This window comes from Cuculus canorus, chromosome 5 (assembly GCF_017976375.1).
Source record: "Cuculus canorus isolate bCucCan1 chromosome 5, bCucCan1.pri, whole genome shotgun sequence".
NCBI classification, from domain to species: domain Eukaryota; kingdom Metazoa; phylum Chordata; class Aves; order Cuculiformes; family Cuculidae; genus Cuculus; species Cuculus canorus.
Genome location: NC_071405.1, coordinates 61,201,875 through 61,219,573, shown reverse-complemented (window position 1 = coordinate 61,219,573; position 17,699 = coordinate 61,201,875). Strand labels below are relative to the sequence as shown.

At 37.6% G+C, this 17,699-nt stretch overlaps 1 protein-coding gene across 1 annotated transcript in view; it reads right to left on the bottom strand.

Annotated features, from left to right (window-relative positions):
• Positions 1-5,915: 5,915 nt before the first annotated feature.
• The window catches only part of AQR (aquarius intron-binding spliceosomal factor), a 57,910-nt gene continuing 46,126 nt past the window's right edge, over positions 5,916-17,699 (bottom strand). The window contains exons 31-35 of the mRNA XM_054069093.1: positions 14,058-14,228; positions 13,244-13,329; positions 11,978-12,152; positions 10,747-10,860; positions 5,916-6,815 (exon numbers count right to left, since the gene is read on the bottom strand). Of these exons, the coding sequence (XP_053925068.1) occupies positions 6,567-6,815; positions 10,747-10,860; positions 11,978-12,152; positions 13,244-13,329; positions 14,058-14,228 (795 nt within the window). The 3' untranslated portion in view covers positions 5,916-6,566. The remainder of the gene's footprint in view (positions 6,816-10,746; positions 10,861-11,977; positions 12,153-13,243; positions 13,330-14,057; positions 14,229-17,699) is intronic.

Sequence of the window (17,699 nt, the reverse complement as noted above, 5' to 3'; positions counted from 1 at the left end):
GGCACACACACCCCCATATACTCCTCCTGAGGTTTGGCTTTGGAAATAAATAAAACAAGGTTACGGGAAGGTACTGTGCCCAGGATTGAGCACTAAGATGAGTCAGGAGCAGCAGCTGTCCTCAGTGCCTCATCTCATTACGCAGCTCAGACTGACAGAGTGCCAGTTGGTGAACGTTGCAGGAACAGAGAGGAACCTAGGAGAACTACCCCATCACTGAAACATCTGGTATGCAGGGACAGGATCAGCTCACAGTATATTAGAGAGCAAATGAGTTAAAGAGCAGAGCCTGTGAAAAAAAATGTGCTACTCAAAAGCATTTCCAAGCTCTGAGTAAGAGTAGTAGGTCCCTGAAACACAGTCAGTCCAAACAAGGCAAGAAAAGGGATGTTACGAGATCCTGCACCAGGACAGGAAAGCACAGCGTTGAAGACAATTTTAGTAGCTTGAGCTTCATGCAGAGTATGGTGAATCATTCACTCCTGTGTCTAGGTCAGTCAGTTTTCAAAGCTGGAACTCAAGCGGCACCACAGGAAGGGTTCAACATCTGCACATACTTGATAAGAGCTGTTCAGAGCCTCGGGCTCTCATTTTGCGGGAATCTCCAAATTATAAAATTTCCTTTCAGAGCTAACTGACACAGACAACAAAAAAAAAAAAAAAAGAATTTTTAAACCCTTTGAAATGTTTGGAGTTTTCTTTGTAGGTCTTTGTGATTTATTTTTTTTTTAGATTTGGAATCGTTTATCTTTTGCTTTCAATTTATCTCTTGACTTTCTAATAATGTATGATTCATGAAAGGTGAAAGTGCATTACTAAAGCCAAGTACTTGAGTAGTTTTTGTTTTTAAATATGACACCAACAAAGTTTAACATTTACCTAACGTTTTTGGAAAAGTATTGTCATCAACTCTACAATGGCATTGTCTCCTAAAACAATACCCCACAAAAGCTTCCTAATCCCCTTAACATGTTTTTTGTTCTGTAAATCCCTATTTCATCACTTCAACTTTATGTAAGTAAGATTCATTACAGCAGTTTAGATAAAATCTTATAATAAATACAGAATTGACCAGGATCCATGTGTTCTCTCACTGCTACACACCTGTCATAGCCCACATTAAAAGGTGAGCTCTTTAACCCTGCACAGCCATGCTGGGTCTGTACAACACTGAGAGAAGCGAGAAAGATCCAGACCAATACATGGTAGGGTATCAGTAAAAGCCAGTCCGCAAAATAAGAACTCAGTATTCTCTAAAAAGCAAATACATAATGTCTAGGAGCTGTATGAAACCACCAAACTGCTAATTGAGGCTTTAGTGACAGTCAAAGAACAGTAATTTTCAGTATATCTTTCCAATAAGTAAAACCATTCTCTCTTCAGAAGCTGCTTAAAAATTTCATTTTAAAAAGACTTCAATGAAACTGAAGTAATGCTTCTTGAAGAATATTTCCAACAGGAAAAATGAACAAGATATGACTAATGATTGTCTCTGAGGAGCGTAACAAAAAAAGTTACGGATATTCAACTTCAGTTGAAGTTATTGGATTTTACTTTTTTTCCAGTTAGTCTTATTTCAGTGTTCTTGCACATGTCCTCAGCACAAGAGGATCATTGATAAGGTGACCCAGTATGCAAAACATGGTATGTCTTACTTCAGAAAACATGGTTTTGCCCATTAGGACCTGACTGCGGCTGCCAAAAATCACTCTAAAAAAACCAGGGTGAGTATGTACAGTTATGAAAGTACAAAATCACTCTAAAAAAACCAGACAAGTATGTACAGGTCAGAAACAGAATCTCAGAACCTCTATACCAAGCTTCTCTCTATATACTTCTGCTGCCCCTGAACTTCCTTTGCAGTAGTTAAGACACATTATGTCCCTAATGACTGTCCAGTCTAAAAATAAGTGCTCTTGACATACAAGAGATGTCAGACTAGCACAGCAGGATGCTGAAGCGTCACTAGATGTGTAGCAGGGCTTTTCTTACACTGGGTTATAGCAATGTAGGAATTCACGCTTGATAAATGCAATAAGGCCAGCCTCTTTTTATCTCTTGCAAACGGTGCCAGGACTGATATATTCCTGACCCTTATTTGGGTCTCTAGCTTATTCTTTTATGCTGTTCTCTGGAATCATAAAATTCTAATTTTTCATGCACTGTAGTTGTATATTTGTTTTCCCTGATATCTGTAGATGAACTATGTAATTGATAGCAGCTAGTTCAACATTTTTGCACTTACATTTTCTTAAAAGATACTCATACAGAAACATACTCTGCTCTGATAGTTTTTCTCAAGCAGAGAGATAACGCCCAAACGCTGATTAGTTTCTTACCTGTAGTTTAAATAACTCCTCTTCAGCTTTTATTTTTATCGTTTTTTCCAGATATAACAGTACAGCAACAGACTTCTCTGCATCACACTTAAGTAACGTTATTCCTTCATTCAAAGATCCTTGTCCTGGCTTTCTTTTTCAAGGTTAGTGAAAATCACAATAGAAGCTATTTTCTTAATAGCAACATATTACATTTTCCCTGATACTGACTTGATTAAGCTCATTAAAGCCCCACCAGAGCAAGGTCTGGAAAATAACCTTGTTACCTATCATAAGAGTGGGAAAAGATCACTTTCTTATTATAATAGTAGTATTTAGTCTCCTGAAATATTACTTTTTACAAACTGAGAGGAAGTAGTATTGCAGGTTATCATTTCAACCTCTTTCTTGTATTCTTTTCACTGTAGTAATTTTATAGATCCCTTTTTTTGCAAAGAATAATTTTATTTTGGAAGTTTGAGTACTGTGCTTCTTCAAAAACCTCCCAAAAATACATGGAATTACAGAGAATGTTTTGCTGAAAGTCTTGTAAGAAAGCTCTTTTTCAATTTGCATTTGTAACAGCATTCTTTTAAAAATGCATTTATCACTACAGAAGTATGTAAATATCACCCAATTATTGTTTTTTATAACATGTAAGTAAGCAACCAATCCTCTGAGAAAAAAAGATTATAAAAGAACTTGCACTTGAGAAATCACATACAAAAGAAGCTCTGAAGGCCATTAATACAGCCTCCAAATCTCCCTAAAAGAATATTTATTTACTAATGATTGATTCTACTGGGAGGCTTACCATGTTTGCCAAAGGAAGGTACACTGCCATATGTCTTAATGGCATTCACAGCTTCTTGACTACTGTGGGTTGCGATTCATTTGTTGGCTACAACGCTCACTTTTGTCTGCTTGCTCTACAAGATTTCAAGTGAAACCTAATTCTTGTTTCAAGAGAAGAGTATGTCACCATGATTATCCAGTATGGGATCAACATTGCCTCTAGGTAGACTTTTTTAAAAGAATTCTGTGATCTCACAGAATAAAACCGCTCTCTTGTCCTATCAGCAAAGCCATTCTGCCAGGAAAACTTAAAAGTTCTGCTCTGCATGAGAATACTTTTCCTCAGGATTCATACCCTTTTCCATTCTAGGAAACTGCAGAGATCCATTCCAAGACAGAGGAGGAGCAGCCAGACGTTTGCTTCCCTTTTGGAAGAACTTAGAATCTACCTTATCCAACACATATAGCAGTATTTAGTATCCACTATTTAAGCAAATGCAAGGTAGGCTAGGAAAACATAATGGTCTTATCTCTAGGAATTTATGGACACATTCATTATTGTAAACTGCTTACTAAGACCTCCAGCTTGTCTCTTCTTTTCCACTTGGTAAACTCTGTCCTGAACGTTTTAGAAATAACTTATCCACCACCTTTGACATATTGCGAAGCTGTTCCAAGTCCTACACAGCCGTGCTCCAAGAGTGTTACTAAAGCATTTTTTTTAATCATACCTAAACCTGCACTTACTGCGTTATTTATGAGTGCAATATAAATGCAGTCCCCTTTCCATCTGTAACTATCTTAGCTATGTATGGATGACAGAATCTTAAGTAAATTGGTCTTTATATATGTTTTTCTGGCTATTACACAAATGAACTGTACATCAAATCATAGTGCCATTTTTATATCAGCACAATATCAGAGTCCAAGGGCTGAGTTGTTTCTAAACTAGTCTCTATTTAAATAAAACTGGAAAGAACTGCCTAAGTTGTTTTACAGGCTCTGCGTAACAGAGGAAAACTAAACCATTAATGGAAGCATTGGCTAAATAAATATGAAGAAAAGTCACTAACAGTTATTTAGTTTCACTCAAAAATTTTTTTGCTTTTTTTTTTTAAATTATTATTAGTGCATGTCTTTGTAACAACAAAAGAAAGTAATTTTCAATCTTCTCCTCAGGTTTATACCCTTAAAGGATCTTGTCTTCATGAAGATTTCGTTCACTAGCTTTTCATGCAATGGTATAATAATTCCTTGCAATAATACTTGAATAGATTTTTTTTTTTTTTAAAGCTATTCTAACAGTGGGTTTGTTCACTTACTTACAGATTCCATATTTTAAAAATAAATCTGTACTTTATTTTAAAAGAATTCAATACACTTAGTTTAACAACTTGGTTGTTCACTAAAAGAAGGATCATCAGAAGGGGATCCTAAATCCCAAGTAAACATTGCCATTAGGAAAAAAACCATGTAGATAAAAATTACAGTTTTAGACTGTTTCACTTCTCTCATCCACTCTTTCTTATAAGAAAATGTAACTAGAACATAAAAACTATTTTAGTGGAAACGACAAAGCTCATGCTTTACAAAAAAAAAACAACCGCAAACCAGAACTGAAAAGCATTCCAAACCCGATATTCTGTATTCCAAATCAAATCTTGAAGAACTTCCCAATCAATGCTACAAGAAAACACGTCTTTCTAGACTTTTGCACTCTCCTAATGCTTTCACATCCCTGAAAAATGTAAAGTTCAACATATGGAAGATGCCAGCAAGGCTAATGAATCATTTGCGCAGCTCAAGTTAACTCAACAAAACCTTCCACATCTTTTAGAAGAAGAAACTGCATATTAAGGCTCCTAAAACTTTGGCGATCGTTTGCAGTTCAATTGCCTCTTCTTGTACCTTAGCCAGAAACAACCCTCACTGCAACTCCACTCACCGCTTTAGGGCAACACTGATGTCTAGGTTGACTCAATACTTCGCTCTTGTTCTACAGTGACAGAGCCAGAAGTGACCACCTGGTACCTGCAAATGGAACAGAGGATCTCACAAGCAGGTGCGGTCACAGTTCATTGCAAACTATGCACAACTCAAAAAGGTCTTCACCGCTCCTTTCAGCTCAGCGACGCTGACCAACAGCAGTGTACCAATAGCAAGTGTTGGATTTGTTACTCCCGTGTTCCCTGCTAACTGGTGGGGGGAGAATGATTTCAGGGGGAGGGGCAGACAAGACCTCAGAATGCATGCACAAGTATGCAATAGATGCATTTCATGGAGCTTGGCTTACTTTACACTGTTTCTTTTTTCCTTATTATACCACAAAAATATCAAGAAAAATAAAGAACTTGAATGCTATTAATAAAAGTTTGTAAGTTAATTATTCTCTTGACAATTTAGTGAAGAAGTCCTTCTGGCAGCTTCACAACTACAAAACTTGAAATCCAGCTATTTTCCCTTTGCCAGCAATAAAAGGTATTCCTACAGCTACTGCTGTGTTTGAAAATCTACTGCAAAATTCGTGAACCACTGAATGATTTCCCAAGTTGGCAGGTATTCTTAAGGAACCAGTGAAAAAACTTCTCTGATCATGTTATAAAAGATGTAAACTTGGAATTTGCCCTAGAAAACTCAATCAACCATTATGTCATTAATATCAATATTTTGTTTTGCAAAACACTCCCTGCATTCAGGGAACTATCATTTTTCTTCCTTATGTGGCTTTATCATGGACAACTATTGCGTCCTTTTAAAAGCAAAATAAATTGATTTCAAAATGCCAACTTAAAAAAAAATGCTGTTGAGAAATTGTATCGTTCTTCAGTAAATAGTGAAGACTTAAAAACAGCAGCAGAAGTCAACAATGAGAAACTGCTATAAGTACCCCGGCCTTATGAAATACTTAAAGAGTCTTCTAAGGTCCCAACTCAAAGCTTTTAAACATGGTGAAGTCCCATGGTAATTCACACTTCTCAGACATACAATTAGATATCTTACTAAACTTGAGCCTATGCCTAAAATGCCAACTCAGTGTATAAAGGCAAAGCTCTGCATAAGGAATTCTCAAATGCAAAATACTAAGGAAACTGAAGAGTGTCTGACCAACATTGAATACAGTTATTCAGTTAAGTTTAATGGATAATTCAGTAGCTGAATTAAAGGCCAAATACTCAAATTGGTATAAAAAGCATCTTTACTGAACAACTTATGAAAAGGAAATCATGTATCATTTGAAGCCATTAAACAAATTACATTACTGACAAGAAGTCAGTTATATGTTTGCCAAACATTTTGCTTGTCCACAAAGTGTTTGGTGAAAAATATATGAAACAGGCTACATTACACAAGCAACCACTTGAAAAAGTCAATGTAAAAATAGCAATTACATTTTTAACTGCTTTTTCTCCACGACCACTTTCCAAACCATGTAGAGGACAAACATCACATGGATCATTTTTCATTCTCATTTTCAGGTTCACTGTCTCCACTATCGCTGTCTCTTCCAGGGTGTTCTGGCATTGTTCGATGTTCATCCACTTCGGCCACTTTCAATTCTCCTTCCTTCATCACTTCTTCCCCTATCTTATTTTCTTCTTCCTCTGCATCTTCCTGCACGCCCTGCACGTCACTTTCTGCTTCAGTTTCTTGAGTTTGGGTAATTTCATTTTCTTCAATCATGGCAGGTGGGGGCAGTAAACGCTAAAAAGAAAAGATTTTCAGTTTTTTATTACAAATACATCTATCTGGGCATCTTTTTCTATTCCGGTTGAACTGTTCACCTTATATTTAGGAGTTTGCTCTAGATAACAAGTTAACAACAAAACCTTAAAATTTAGAAGACCTAGTCATTTGTAGGCACTTAATATATAGAAAAAAATTAAGAATAATCTTGTCTGACACAATGGTGGTCTTAGATGTATTTGTTTCCTAAACAGAGGGTGTTAAAAACTCAATACTTCCAAGGATATCAAACGTACTTCATTATTTCCAACAGCCAGACAGTAACAGAGGTGTGGTAAAGCCCTCCTTGGAGCAACAAGCCCACTCCTACTGCAATCTCATCTATTACCATTTCAAACTCCTAGATACGTTTAAAATTGGCTTTTTGAGGCCTTTCACAAGCTGGCCTTTAACAACTCATTCCAGTAATTCCCCCTTGAAACGTCTTCTAAAATGCAACATGAATTTATACATGTTTTGCCCATAGCTCTAAGTGAAGAACAAGACAAGTTCCAGTACCAGTTAAAGCAATGCTTAGATATTTTTCACATAATACATCCAGAAAAGTAATTCAGTGTATCTGAAGTGTTCTGCTCACAATGAAAAAAGCAGCCACATTACAGACTTCAGGAAAGAAATGCCAAGAATACAGTGAGCTGAAGAGTATGGATGAATGCTATACAACTCCAGGCTGTACAGAAACCTTCACACATCTTAGAGCCTGACATTATTTAATGACATGATGGATATTTCTTTGAAATATTATGAAGCATTCTAACAAAATAAAAGCTCGGTAAACCTCCCATGGATGATTGTTTAGTTTTGTTTTGCTTGAAGGCAACTTGGCTACACATAACGAATTAAGTGTTTAATTACAGTGAAGTCTTATCTTCAATTAGATGACACTAATATTACAGTTTTTTGACAAGCATAGGCAGATCTATGAAGAAATTATGACTACCAGCAAAGATATGAAAAAGATTTTTTTTTTTTTTAGTAGACTTTGAAGTTATTATTCTGGTCCCTATAATCCATCTGTTCACAAAAAAAAATATCATATTTCAAAACCAGAGATACTTTAATTACAAAAAATTTTCTCAATGCATAAGACAAATTCAGACGACTTATATGATTTAGCTAGATGCATGTTTAGCTTCATGATTACTACTATTTAAGCCTAGCATAAAACAAATAGAGTAAAAGAAACTGTCTACTCTTTTGCTTTTTTTTTTTTTTTTTGGTAGTTCACTTTTTGACTTTTTGGCTTCTGCAAGGAGAAAGTGATTCACTGTCACTGTAGGAAACCAGCATTTACATAACTTATTTTAGCTAGCAATAGGTAAGATTAGGATGCTAAAAATAATAAGTAGTATTAGCAGAAGGATCAGGTCCATATTTGATTAAAGTACCAAGCAAATCCATCTTCTGGTAAAATCAAATGCTAGAATTTGCTTTGCAGGACATTTTTACAACTCTCAGTTTTGACAAAACTATCATTTGCACGTGAATGTGACCACCTGCACAGTCCACTGAGTCTTCATCATATATGATCTCCATATCAGACAAACTGGCTCCAAGACAAGTCTCATCATGTGCTAATAGGACTGGGTTTCTAACAAAACAATGTGCTTTTTTACTACTCTAAAAAAATATAGTTATAAGAAGAGAAGACATCAGTAGTGTAAATCCGTCTCTTTCGCCTCTTCTTTTACAGCAGACAGATAATTAGAGCAATTCTCCAAAACAGTGAGAAAATATCCTGTCCATTTGGCAAAGGTTTTTTCTGAGTAGCAAAATGCTTCAAGCTGGGCTGAAGCTATGCTTCCCAGAATCAAAAAAAAAAAAAAACCAAAAAACCAAAACCAAAATAAATTCCAAGGTGCACTGGATAAAAACTGCAGAGGAAAATAAACTTTCTATCTGAAAGTTGAGCATTCAGTTAAAGAAAAAGTTTGGGATTCTGACCTCTTCTGATTATACTGTTCTATATTAGATGATACAGTCATTGGAAGGAGGGAAGAGGTGGTGATAGAAAACACATCTTTTCACTAAAAACATAAACTAGGTCTTACAGACAAGTGTCCTGGACCAATCCATTCTCCTCTGTTCTCCCACTCCTCCAAGCTGAACAACTCCAATTCTCTCAGCCTCTCTTCAGAGCAGAGGCGTTCTAGGCCTCTGATCATTTTTTTGTGGCCCTTCTCTGGACCCACTCCAACAGCTCCATGTCTTTTCTGTCCTGAGGGCTCCAGACCTGGACTCAGTATTCCAGGTGTGCTCTCACCAGAGCAGAATAGAGAGGCAGAATCATCTCCCTTGACCTGCTGACAATGCTTCTTTTCATGCGGCTCGGGATATGCTTATGCTTGGCCTTCTGGGCTGCAAGCACACATTGCTGGCTCACGTCCAGCTTCTCTTCCACCAGCACCCCCAGGTCTGCAGGGGTGCTCTCAATCATCTCCCAGTCTGTTCTAACACCAAGGAATGCCCCTACTCAGGTGCGTGACCTCACACTCAGCCTTGTTGAATCTCATGAGGTTTGCACAAGACCAGTTCTCCAGCTTGTCCAGGTCCCTCTGGATGACATCCTGTCCCTCAGGTGTGTCAACCTCACCACTCAGCTTGGTATCACCCACAAACTTGGTGAGGATGCACTCAATCACATTGTCTATGTCACTGATGAAAACTTTAAACAACACTGGTCCCAGAACAGATCCCTGAGGGACACAGCTTGTCACCAATATCCATCTGGACATTGAGCCAGTGACCACTACCCCCTGGGTGCAACTATCCAATCAATTTCTTACCCACCAATAGTTCTTTAGCACTAACAACAAAATTTTATGGGCCCAGACCGAGCCACATCTAGCACCCTGCACCAATTACTGCTGGTCTGGGGGACCTGAAGTGACAGGGCCTCATTGACAGGCCTAAAACGATATTGGCGACCCATGGGTGATTTGTATTGCATTGTTACATGTACTGTTTAATCCATAATTTCTCACATTAGCACTTTCAGTAGAATTGTGCTGTGCTATTCTTAATACAGAGTGTGAGAAAATGCATCATAGTTGGTATTATCAGTAGAATCAGGCTGTGCTACCTTAACTGTAGCTTCTCCAGCATACCATACACAAGATGAGAAAAAGACCATCAACACCCTGGCTGACCAATCAGCACAAGCATGAACACCGCATGTGTGAAAGGAGCACTACGCCAGAATGCTGCACCTCAACAGGATCCTTGGTTTAAAGATAAGGGATAGACAGCTGTCTCTTTATCTGCTTTCTCAAGGGCTGGCCATGCTCCAGGAAGGGGGGCACTTAGGAACTAGGACCAGAAATTCCACATTTTCAGAATGATGCAAGTTGTCTATTTAACAATATAAAAGCTGGACTCTTTTGCAGCAATCTACTTGTCCAGGACTGGCTCTCCACGTTTTCATTGCAAAAGGGGCTCCCTGGCAACTGCAGATCTGGATAGTGCAATTGGTGCTGTATATTTCTTAATTAACATACCTAGTCTCTTGTAGTAATGATTAGATGCATTGCCTTTAAAGCTGTTACTGTTAACTTGTTGTTAATCACTACCAATAACTTGTTCCCTTTCTTGTTTTAATAATTTAAGTAAAACTTGATTTCAGAGTATTGAGAGTCTGGGTTTTTATGCTGATCATACTTTGTGCTTAGCATTCTGTCGTAAACCACGACCTTAAATCAGTGTTTAAATTACTAAAAGATACACCTCTTGCTACCACAAGGTTTTAAAGACCTCAGTATTTTCACTCCCAGTCATGAAACCTGCTTGAATTTTAAACAGGAAGTTTCAAACCTCAACAACATCTCATGTTACTTACTAAAAATCAATTCTATTTTAAATATACCCCTTTCAGAAGTTAGAAGGTCCTTACCTGTTGATAGTGGTGTGTACTCTGTATCATGTGCATATACATATTGTACACAAAGTTAGCCATTTGAGGCATGTTCTTAATGACGTGTATTTGGTGAGATGGTCTTTCTCCATTCTAAGGAAGAGAAAAAAGGTAGACATTCAGCAAGCAAAGCAAGACAATCATTTTTCAAAGGTTATGTAACTATATTAGAAAACGTAAACCTCAAGAAATTAAATAATCTTTTTTAATTAAAAAAAAAAGCTATATTATTTGGAAAGATAGGAAGTGTAAGTCTTACAATTTGTGGAACTGGATTAATCGTGACACTGCAGCCCAACTAAGAATCTTTAAAACGAAAGGCTGGGTTCTGGCGCTTACTCCAGAAAGTACATTTTAGACTTGAGACATTTAACATTCTAAGAGCGCAATGAGTGCGGGATCAGATTAGGATCTAGCCTACTTGTCCGCCACTGTCCAAGCTCCTTCTTGCTCACATTCACTGACCATACACACTGCGTTCTTTATTGCATAGTGGGCCTGAACACGTTAACTGAAGTCTCCATCCCAAACTTGTCAACAGCGCTTAAGACCAGGGAAAGATCTGTTTTTGAATTTTGAGTTCATGTGGGCAGCCCTTCTCAAAGCTCCAGGAAGCAAAGAAGATATGCTCCTCCATTTCTGTATTTAGCATCCTACTGTATTTTCTGTGCTTAAATGCTTAATACAAACCTTTCTATAAAGATCTGGTTGAGTATTACAAATAATTTTTTTCATATTTAAGAACCTAGCTCAGCAACAAAATTCTTTTGTGACTCCAGATCCAATTTTAAGAAAAAGTTAATTGGTAATCCTGAGCGAATTGGCAATTCCTCAGTCCAACATCATTTTACCTCTTTTAATGAGAAGCATGTGGCTTTGTGTGGCTTTTTTTCTTTTTAGAAATAACACTGTTTTGTTTTATAACACCAAAAATATGTAAAATGCTAAAAGAAAGAAAAATACTAAATTGCTTACACAGATAGAAATTCCCAAGAACAAGTACAACAGACATACATTGATAACAGTTTTGCGGAAATCAATTAAAAACAGCTAGTGTGTATCAGGATAAAAGTTAACTCTAGGGACATAATTATCCAAGAGGCCCTGGTTTGGTTTAGCAGAGAAGAGAATCCACTTTTTCTAGCCCACTCGAAGTGGGCAAACACACACATTCAATACAGGTAGCTAAACTCAGAGCAGCTGTTCCTACCTGTCTTGCAGTTGGAAAACATTCTGTGGGAACAATGTGGAGGTGGAGTGGTCGAGCTGTGAGCTGGCTGAAAGCTGGAGTTAGCTCAAAACAGTTCTGAAACAGCGATACTCTTGCAAAGATATAAAGCCCAAGCCTGGCTCTTGACATAGCAACGACTAATCGTCGGACATCCCTTCAGAGAACAAACAAAATCAATCATGTTCTTTTCATTGATAACATAGTTGCTACAGAAATATCTAGAAATACAGAGAAGTCTTAATTAAAAGAAATATAAAATCACCTACTAAAATACTATTTTGTCTTTATTTTTTCCCTACGTAATGCTTCAATAACTACCAAATCCTAGACCCATTATATAAAACATGGTTTGTAGTGAATAAAGGCACAGACTCCATTTTGAGGTGACAAACTAAATTGCTTTAATGTGAAAAGGCAAAGGCTTATATAGTTTTCCCCTAGCCAGCTAACTGCTACCCCAGTGAATTTCCACTGAGCAATGACTAATGCTACAGCTGTGGTCCTTATCTTCATGTTTTGGTTTTCTACTTGGAGTTATGCATTCTTTTAATGATTCCAAGGTCTTATACTCGCTAGCAAGCTTCAGGGCCTCAGCCGCTGGCTCTGAGCTTGCTGGCAATTCCACGGGTATGCCAAGGCATCGGCCGCTTGCGTTGGCATATGCGGGGTAATGGAATCTTTTATACCCATGTCGGTTCACTGTACCGATAATGATATGAAAAAAATGACCTACTATTTTCCTAGACTTCAGAGGTAAAGATTTAGATTGAGAACAAATCACAACAGCATTCCTGTACCCCTGAACAAGTAAACATGAGTATGAGAACTCACCTAACAATTGCTCTGTAGACAAGTCTTGCTCCATTCAACACCAAAACTGAAGTGCAAACATTTCAAACTACATACCGTAATGCATTTTATGCAGTGATCAAACACTTCTGATATAAATCAAATAAAAAGCTCATTTATAAGAAAGAAATCTATGAGAAAATTTAAGCCTGACTTTATTCACCAAGCATAACAATCCTATCATTCCACTAGGGTGAAAATAAGCTCAGTCTATCTACAGTAATTTAAACTACTTACAGTGTAAAAGCCACTACTAAAGGACACACTGGTTGTGCAGAGGTTACCAGACAGTTATGAAAGGAAGTATGCCTGAACTTCATTCAATACACAGCATTAAATCTTCTCATACAGAAAACACATAGTGTAACGACACTTCAAGAGTATCTTCTTACATACCTAAGGTGGCCTACAGCTTTGGTACGCACTAGTGAAAGGAGAATATAATCATTTTGTTGACCCTGGAATCTGTCCACAGTTGTTACCTAAAAATTCAAAAACCAAGAAAAACCTGCTATAGGTTAATGTGCACCATTTGAAGGAAAACATAACACCAAAATTTTAACATCAACTTCAGACTGAGATTGCAGTAAATGGGAAGAGAACAGAAAATGCTTTAACTGTTTTACTTGACCTCTAACCAAAAATCATTAGACTTTTCTTATTGGGAGATGTTAGGAGGAGTTTTCGTCTGACTGTATACCATTTCTTTTACATTTTATTTAATTCAGACAGCTCATAGTGGAGTCCTAATACCAAACGACTGTGGAAAACCATCAGTTTTAAAATACACAGTTCCAGCCTGCAGAATTAGCACCATACTTTTATAACTATGATTTGCCTTTGTTTCATCAGATTTGTCACCATATATGTTATCAACTCATTTCCACTCTGGGTGGATCTTCCTAAGGGTGTGGGTTTTGTTTGGCTGGGTTTTTTTTTTTGAGGAATAAATAAATGACCTGCAGTCCCATGTAGTCTGCAGCCTTCCTAACTTCACTGATTTTAGTTTGTTTGTATGTCAAATTACAAACAGGGAGAAATGAGGACACTACTCTATGAAATGCAGCAGAATGTAGGTTAACAAACGTGCAGTTAACTAGGGAATACTTACACAGAAAGCTGTGAATCTATTAAATTATTCTGTTCTATAAAATGACGGTTTAAAACCAAACAAACTAGAACCATGTCAATGACTGATTTTCAAAGTCACCTTGTTTGGCCGCCCAATCAGTGGATTATTTCCACACCGCTGATTAATGACGTCACGGATCAGATGTTTCTGTCCATTGTATGTTGTCAGGATACTTATCTTGTCTGCAGGATAACCAAGCAGGCACATATACATGAAGACTGCCACAACATACTCTGCCTCACCGAGATTCTAAAGTTTGAAAGAGGAGAGAAAAAGCAAAGAAAAAGAGAAAAAGAGAAGGGTTACTCAACTTGCACAGTTAGAAAGAATAACAGCTGTGTCATTATTACGCATTTAGGCAAAAATCTCAATGCTGAAATGTCTCTAGTTCAGACGTTTCTTTGCTCACTTAATAAAAGCCATTTTGAAAGAATAAAAGAACTACAAGTAGGTTTAATAACTTCATTCTGATTCCTCTTCAGACAACTACTGAAAATATCTACATCAATATTATTGATAGTCATTGATTGACACTTCCCAACAGTTACTCAGAAGATCCCAGTTTTATTTCAACAAAACTAAATTCTAAATATATAAGAGCCCTTAAATATAATAATAATAACAACAACAACAATAATAATAATGCTGAAACATTACTTATGGACTACTAAGTAGTTACACATTTGTACCTAAATGCACTTGTATGCTTATAGCTGTCTGCCCAAAGGAACTGCAACCTTAACTGTATTATTACAGAACTCAACCAATACAATATTTCATTTTTAACTTCTTAAAGGTCACATGTTAAAGCAACCACTTGTTATGTAAAAGTATGGAATTATTGTTTATTAAAAAGTATCAGAAGCTGATAATCTACAGACACCTGTATTTAAATACAAGAGTTTAAAAAAAACAGCACCAATATAACATGGTTATAAATAAGCATACAAAAAATTGCTATGATTTACACTCCAGTAAGCTGAAAGTAATAACTAGTTAAACTGGAATAACTAAAGTTTTTTCAACTATTATTTAGGAGACAGACATCTGGGTTATTTCTACTGAGGGCACACCTACTGAATTTCAAATGACCAGCTGTTATTTTCTATTTTCTAACATTTTTTGCCTGTGCCAAAGTATCACTCTCCCAGCTACTGCAAGTTTTGTCCTGTTTCCAGACTGAAGTCATTCATAGCCTGTTTAAAGCCACTTTCTGTCCACAAAAAATATCTTTCAGGTTAAAAAGCGTTATCAGTTGCTGACATTTATTCATGCTCTATATATACTGAGAATCTTACGCCCACTTGGCCTATGTTTGACTAGGCTAGACATACAACCCTTATGTGTTTTTTCTTATTAAGTGGTCTCTGCATTACTTGAAAAATGCAGTTGCCAGGCATATCAAACAACCTGTAGGTATGGAGTTATTCTACAAATTGTAATCCCCTTTAACTCTGGAAAGAAATGCCCAGATTCACAAAGAGAAATAATACACGGCAGCAATCTGTTTTCTCATGAAAAACCATGCAATGCAATCAACATAGAACCATAGAATAGTTAGGGTTGGAAGGGATCTTAAAGATCATCCAGTTCCAACTCTTCTGCCATGGGCAGGGACATCCCACTAGATCAGGCTGCCCAAGGCCCATCCAACCTGGCCCTGAACACCTCCAGGGATGGGGCAGCCACAACTTCCCTGGGCAACCTGTGCCAGTGTCTGACCACTCTCATAGTGAAGAAATTCTTCCTAATGTCTAGTCTAAATCTGCCTTTCTCCAATTTGTACCTGTTCCCCCTTGTCCTATCACCACAAGCCTTCACGAGCAGCCCCTCTCCAGCTTTTCTGTAGGCCCCCTTCAGGTACTGGAAGGTCACTATAATATCTCCTCTGAGCCTTCTCTTTTCCAGGCTGAACAAGCCCAACTCTCTCAGCCTGTCCTCGTAGGAAAGGTGCTCTAGGCTCCAGTCCTCCGATCACCTTTGTAGTCCTCCTCTGGACCTGTTCCAACAGCTCCATATCCTTCTTACATTGAGGATTCCAGAACTGGACACAGTATTCCAAGATGAGTTCTCACAAGAGAGGAATAGAGGGGTAGAATCCCCTCCCTTGCCCTGCTGGCCACGCTGCTTTTGATGCAGCCCAGGACACGGTTGGCCTTCTGGGCTGTAAGCACACATTGCCGGCTCATGTCGAGCTTCTTATTGACCAACACCCCCAAGTCCTTCTCTGCAGGGCTGCTCTTAATCACAGCATCCCCCATCCTGTATTGAAATCGGAGACTGCCCTGACACAGGTGCCGGACTTCACACTTGGCCCTGCTGAACCTCATGAGGTTCTCAGAGGCCCACTTCTCCAGTCTATCCAAGTCCCTCTAGATGACATTCCGTTCTTCCGGTGTGGCAACTACACCACTCAGCTTGGTGTCATCCAGAAACTTGCTGAGGGTGCACTCAATCTCGCTGTCAATATCATTGATAAAGATACTGCTAATATCTCTCAATCCTCAAGATGAACTAAATACACCAAAATCTGTAGGAAGTATTACAGAGTATGCTCATGAAAGCACTGTTGTAATGACAAAGGTGTTCTGTGTCCTTCCATTAGTGTTCCATTAGTTTTGGCCCAGGAGCTGTCTCAAGCAGTGCTCAGATTCTCCGTTATCAGAATCCCATTTCTAAGGCACTAATTTCAGCTGATCCTGTTCCATAGGACAGCTTTTTACTACTTGTACGTTAAGAGTGTTACAGCTTAAGAAAAAGAATATCAAGAAAACCTCTGCCCTCAACACAACTGTGTCCTCAATCTAGAAGTGAGAGGAACTCTAGAAGTGAGAGGAACTCACTCTAGAAGTGAGAGGAACTCACTCTAGAAGTGAGAGGAACTCAAGCAAAATCTGTGAATCTCTTTCATATCTTTTAAAAAAAACAGATTAACAATGACCTTCATAGGGAAAAAGTGACCACAAATAACATAATCTTGAAATGTGTTTGCTCTCCATAATATTAAACAAAATACAAAGTGTTAATTTCAGGTTTGAATTAAACTCATTGATTTGCACACAGCTCCAGCTTCTAACTTTTCTGAAACCCAAATTGGTGATTTAGGCACCAGAGTTTGTTTCATCACTGTTTTTACAACAAGAAAAAACAAGAGTACTGAAAATATAAGCATCTCATTACAAGTGAAAAATGCTTTCCCATATTTAAGAGAAATAGATAGAGGTTGTTGTTGATGGCTTAGTTTGAAAATTTAGTTAAGAAATTCAAAGGCAAAGTTTTTTTGGCAATTTACTTCAGCCTCAATATCTCTCTGAATCTTATGTTTATTCCTCACAGTGCTGTTTCATTCTTTTATGAGTGGGCTTTTTGACATTCTTAAACAGACAGTATAGATCAAATCAATACAGTGATTCTTCCAACTCCAATATGTGCCACAGAGCAAACTTTGATTCTTCATGTATAGGGGAAATGCTACTGTCTATTTCACTATCATGGCAGTACAGTTGAACTGCAACAGACTCCAGTTTGCCATAGGCCAAAACAATGCTTCATAATGAATAATACACCAAATCTCACCCCTCCCATAACACTGAGAAAACACAGATATCAAGCGAAGTCATTCCCTTTGAGCCAAAAGCACAATACGTTATCATTTTCAACATTTAAAACCCATTAAAAGGAGAAAAAAAATCATGCATGCGCATGACTTAATTATCTGAG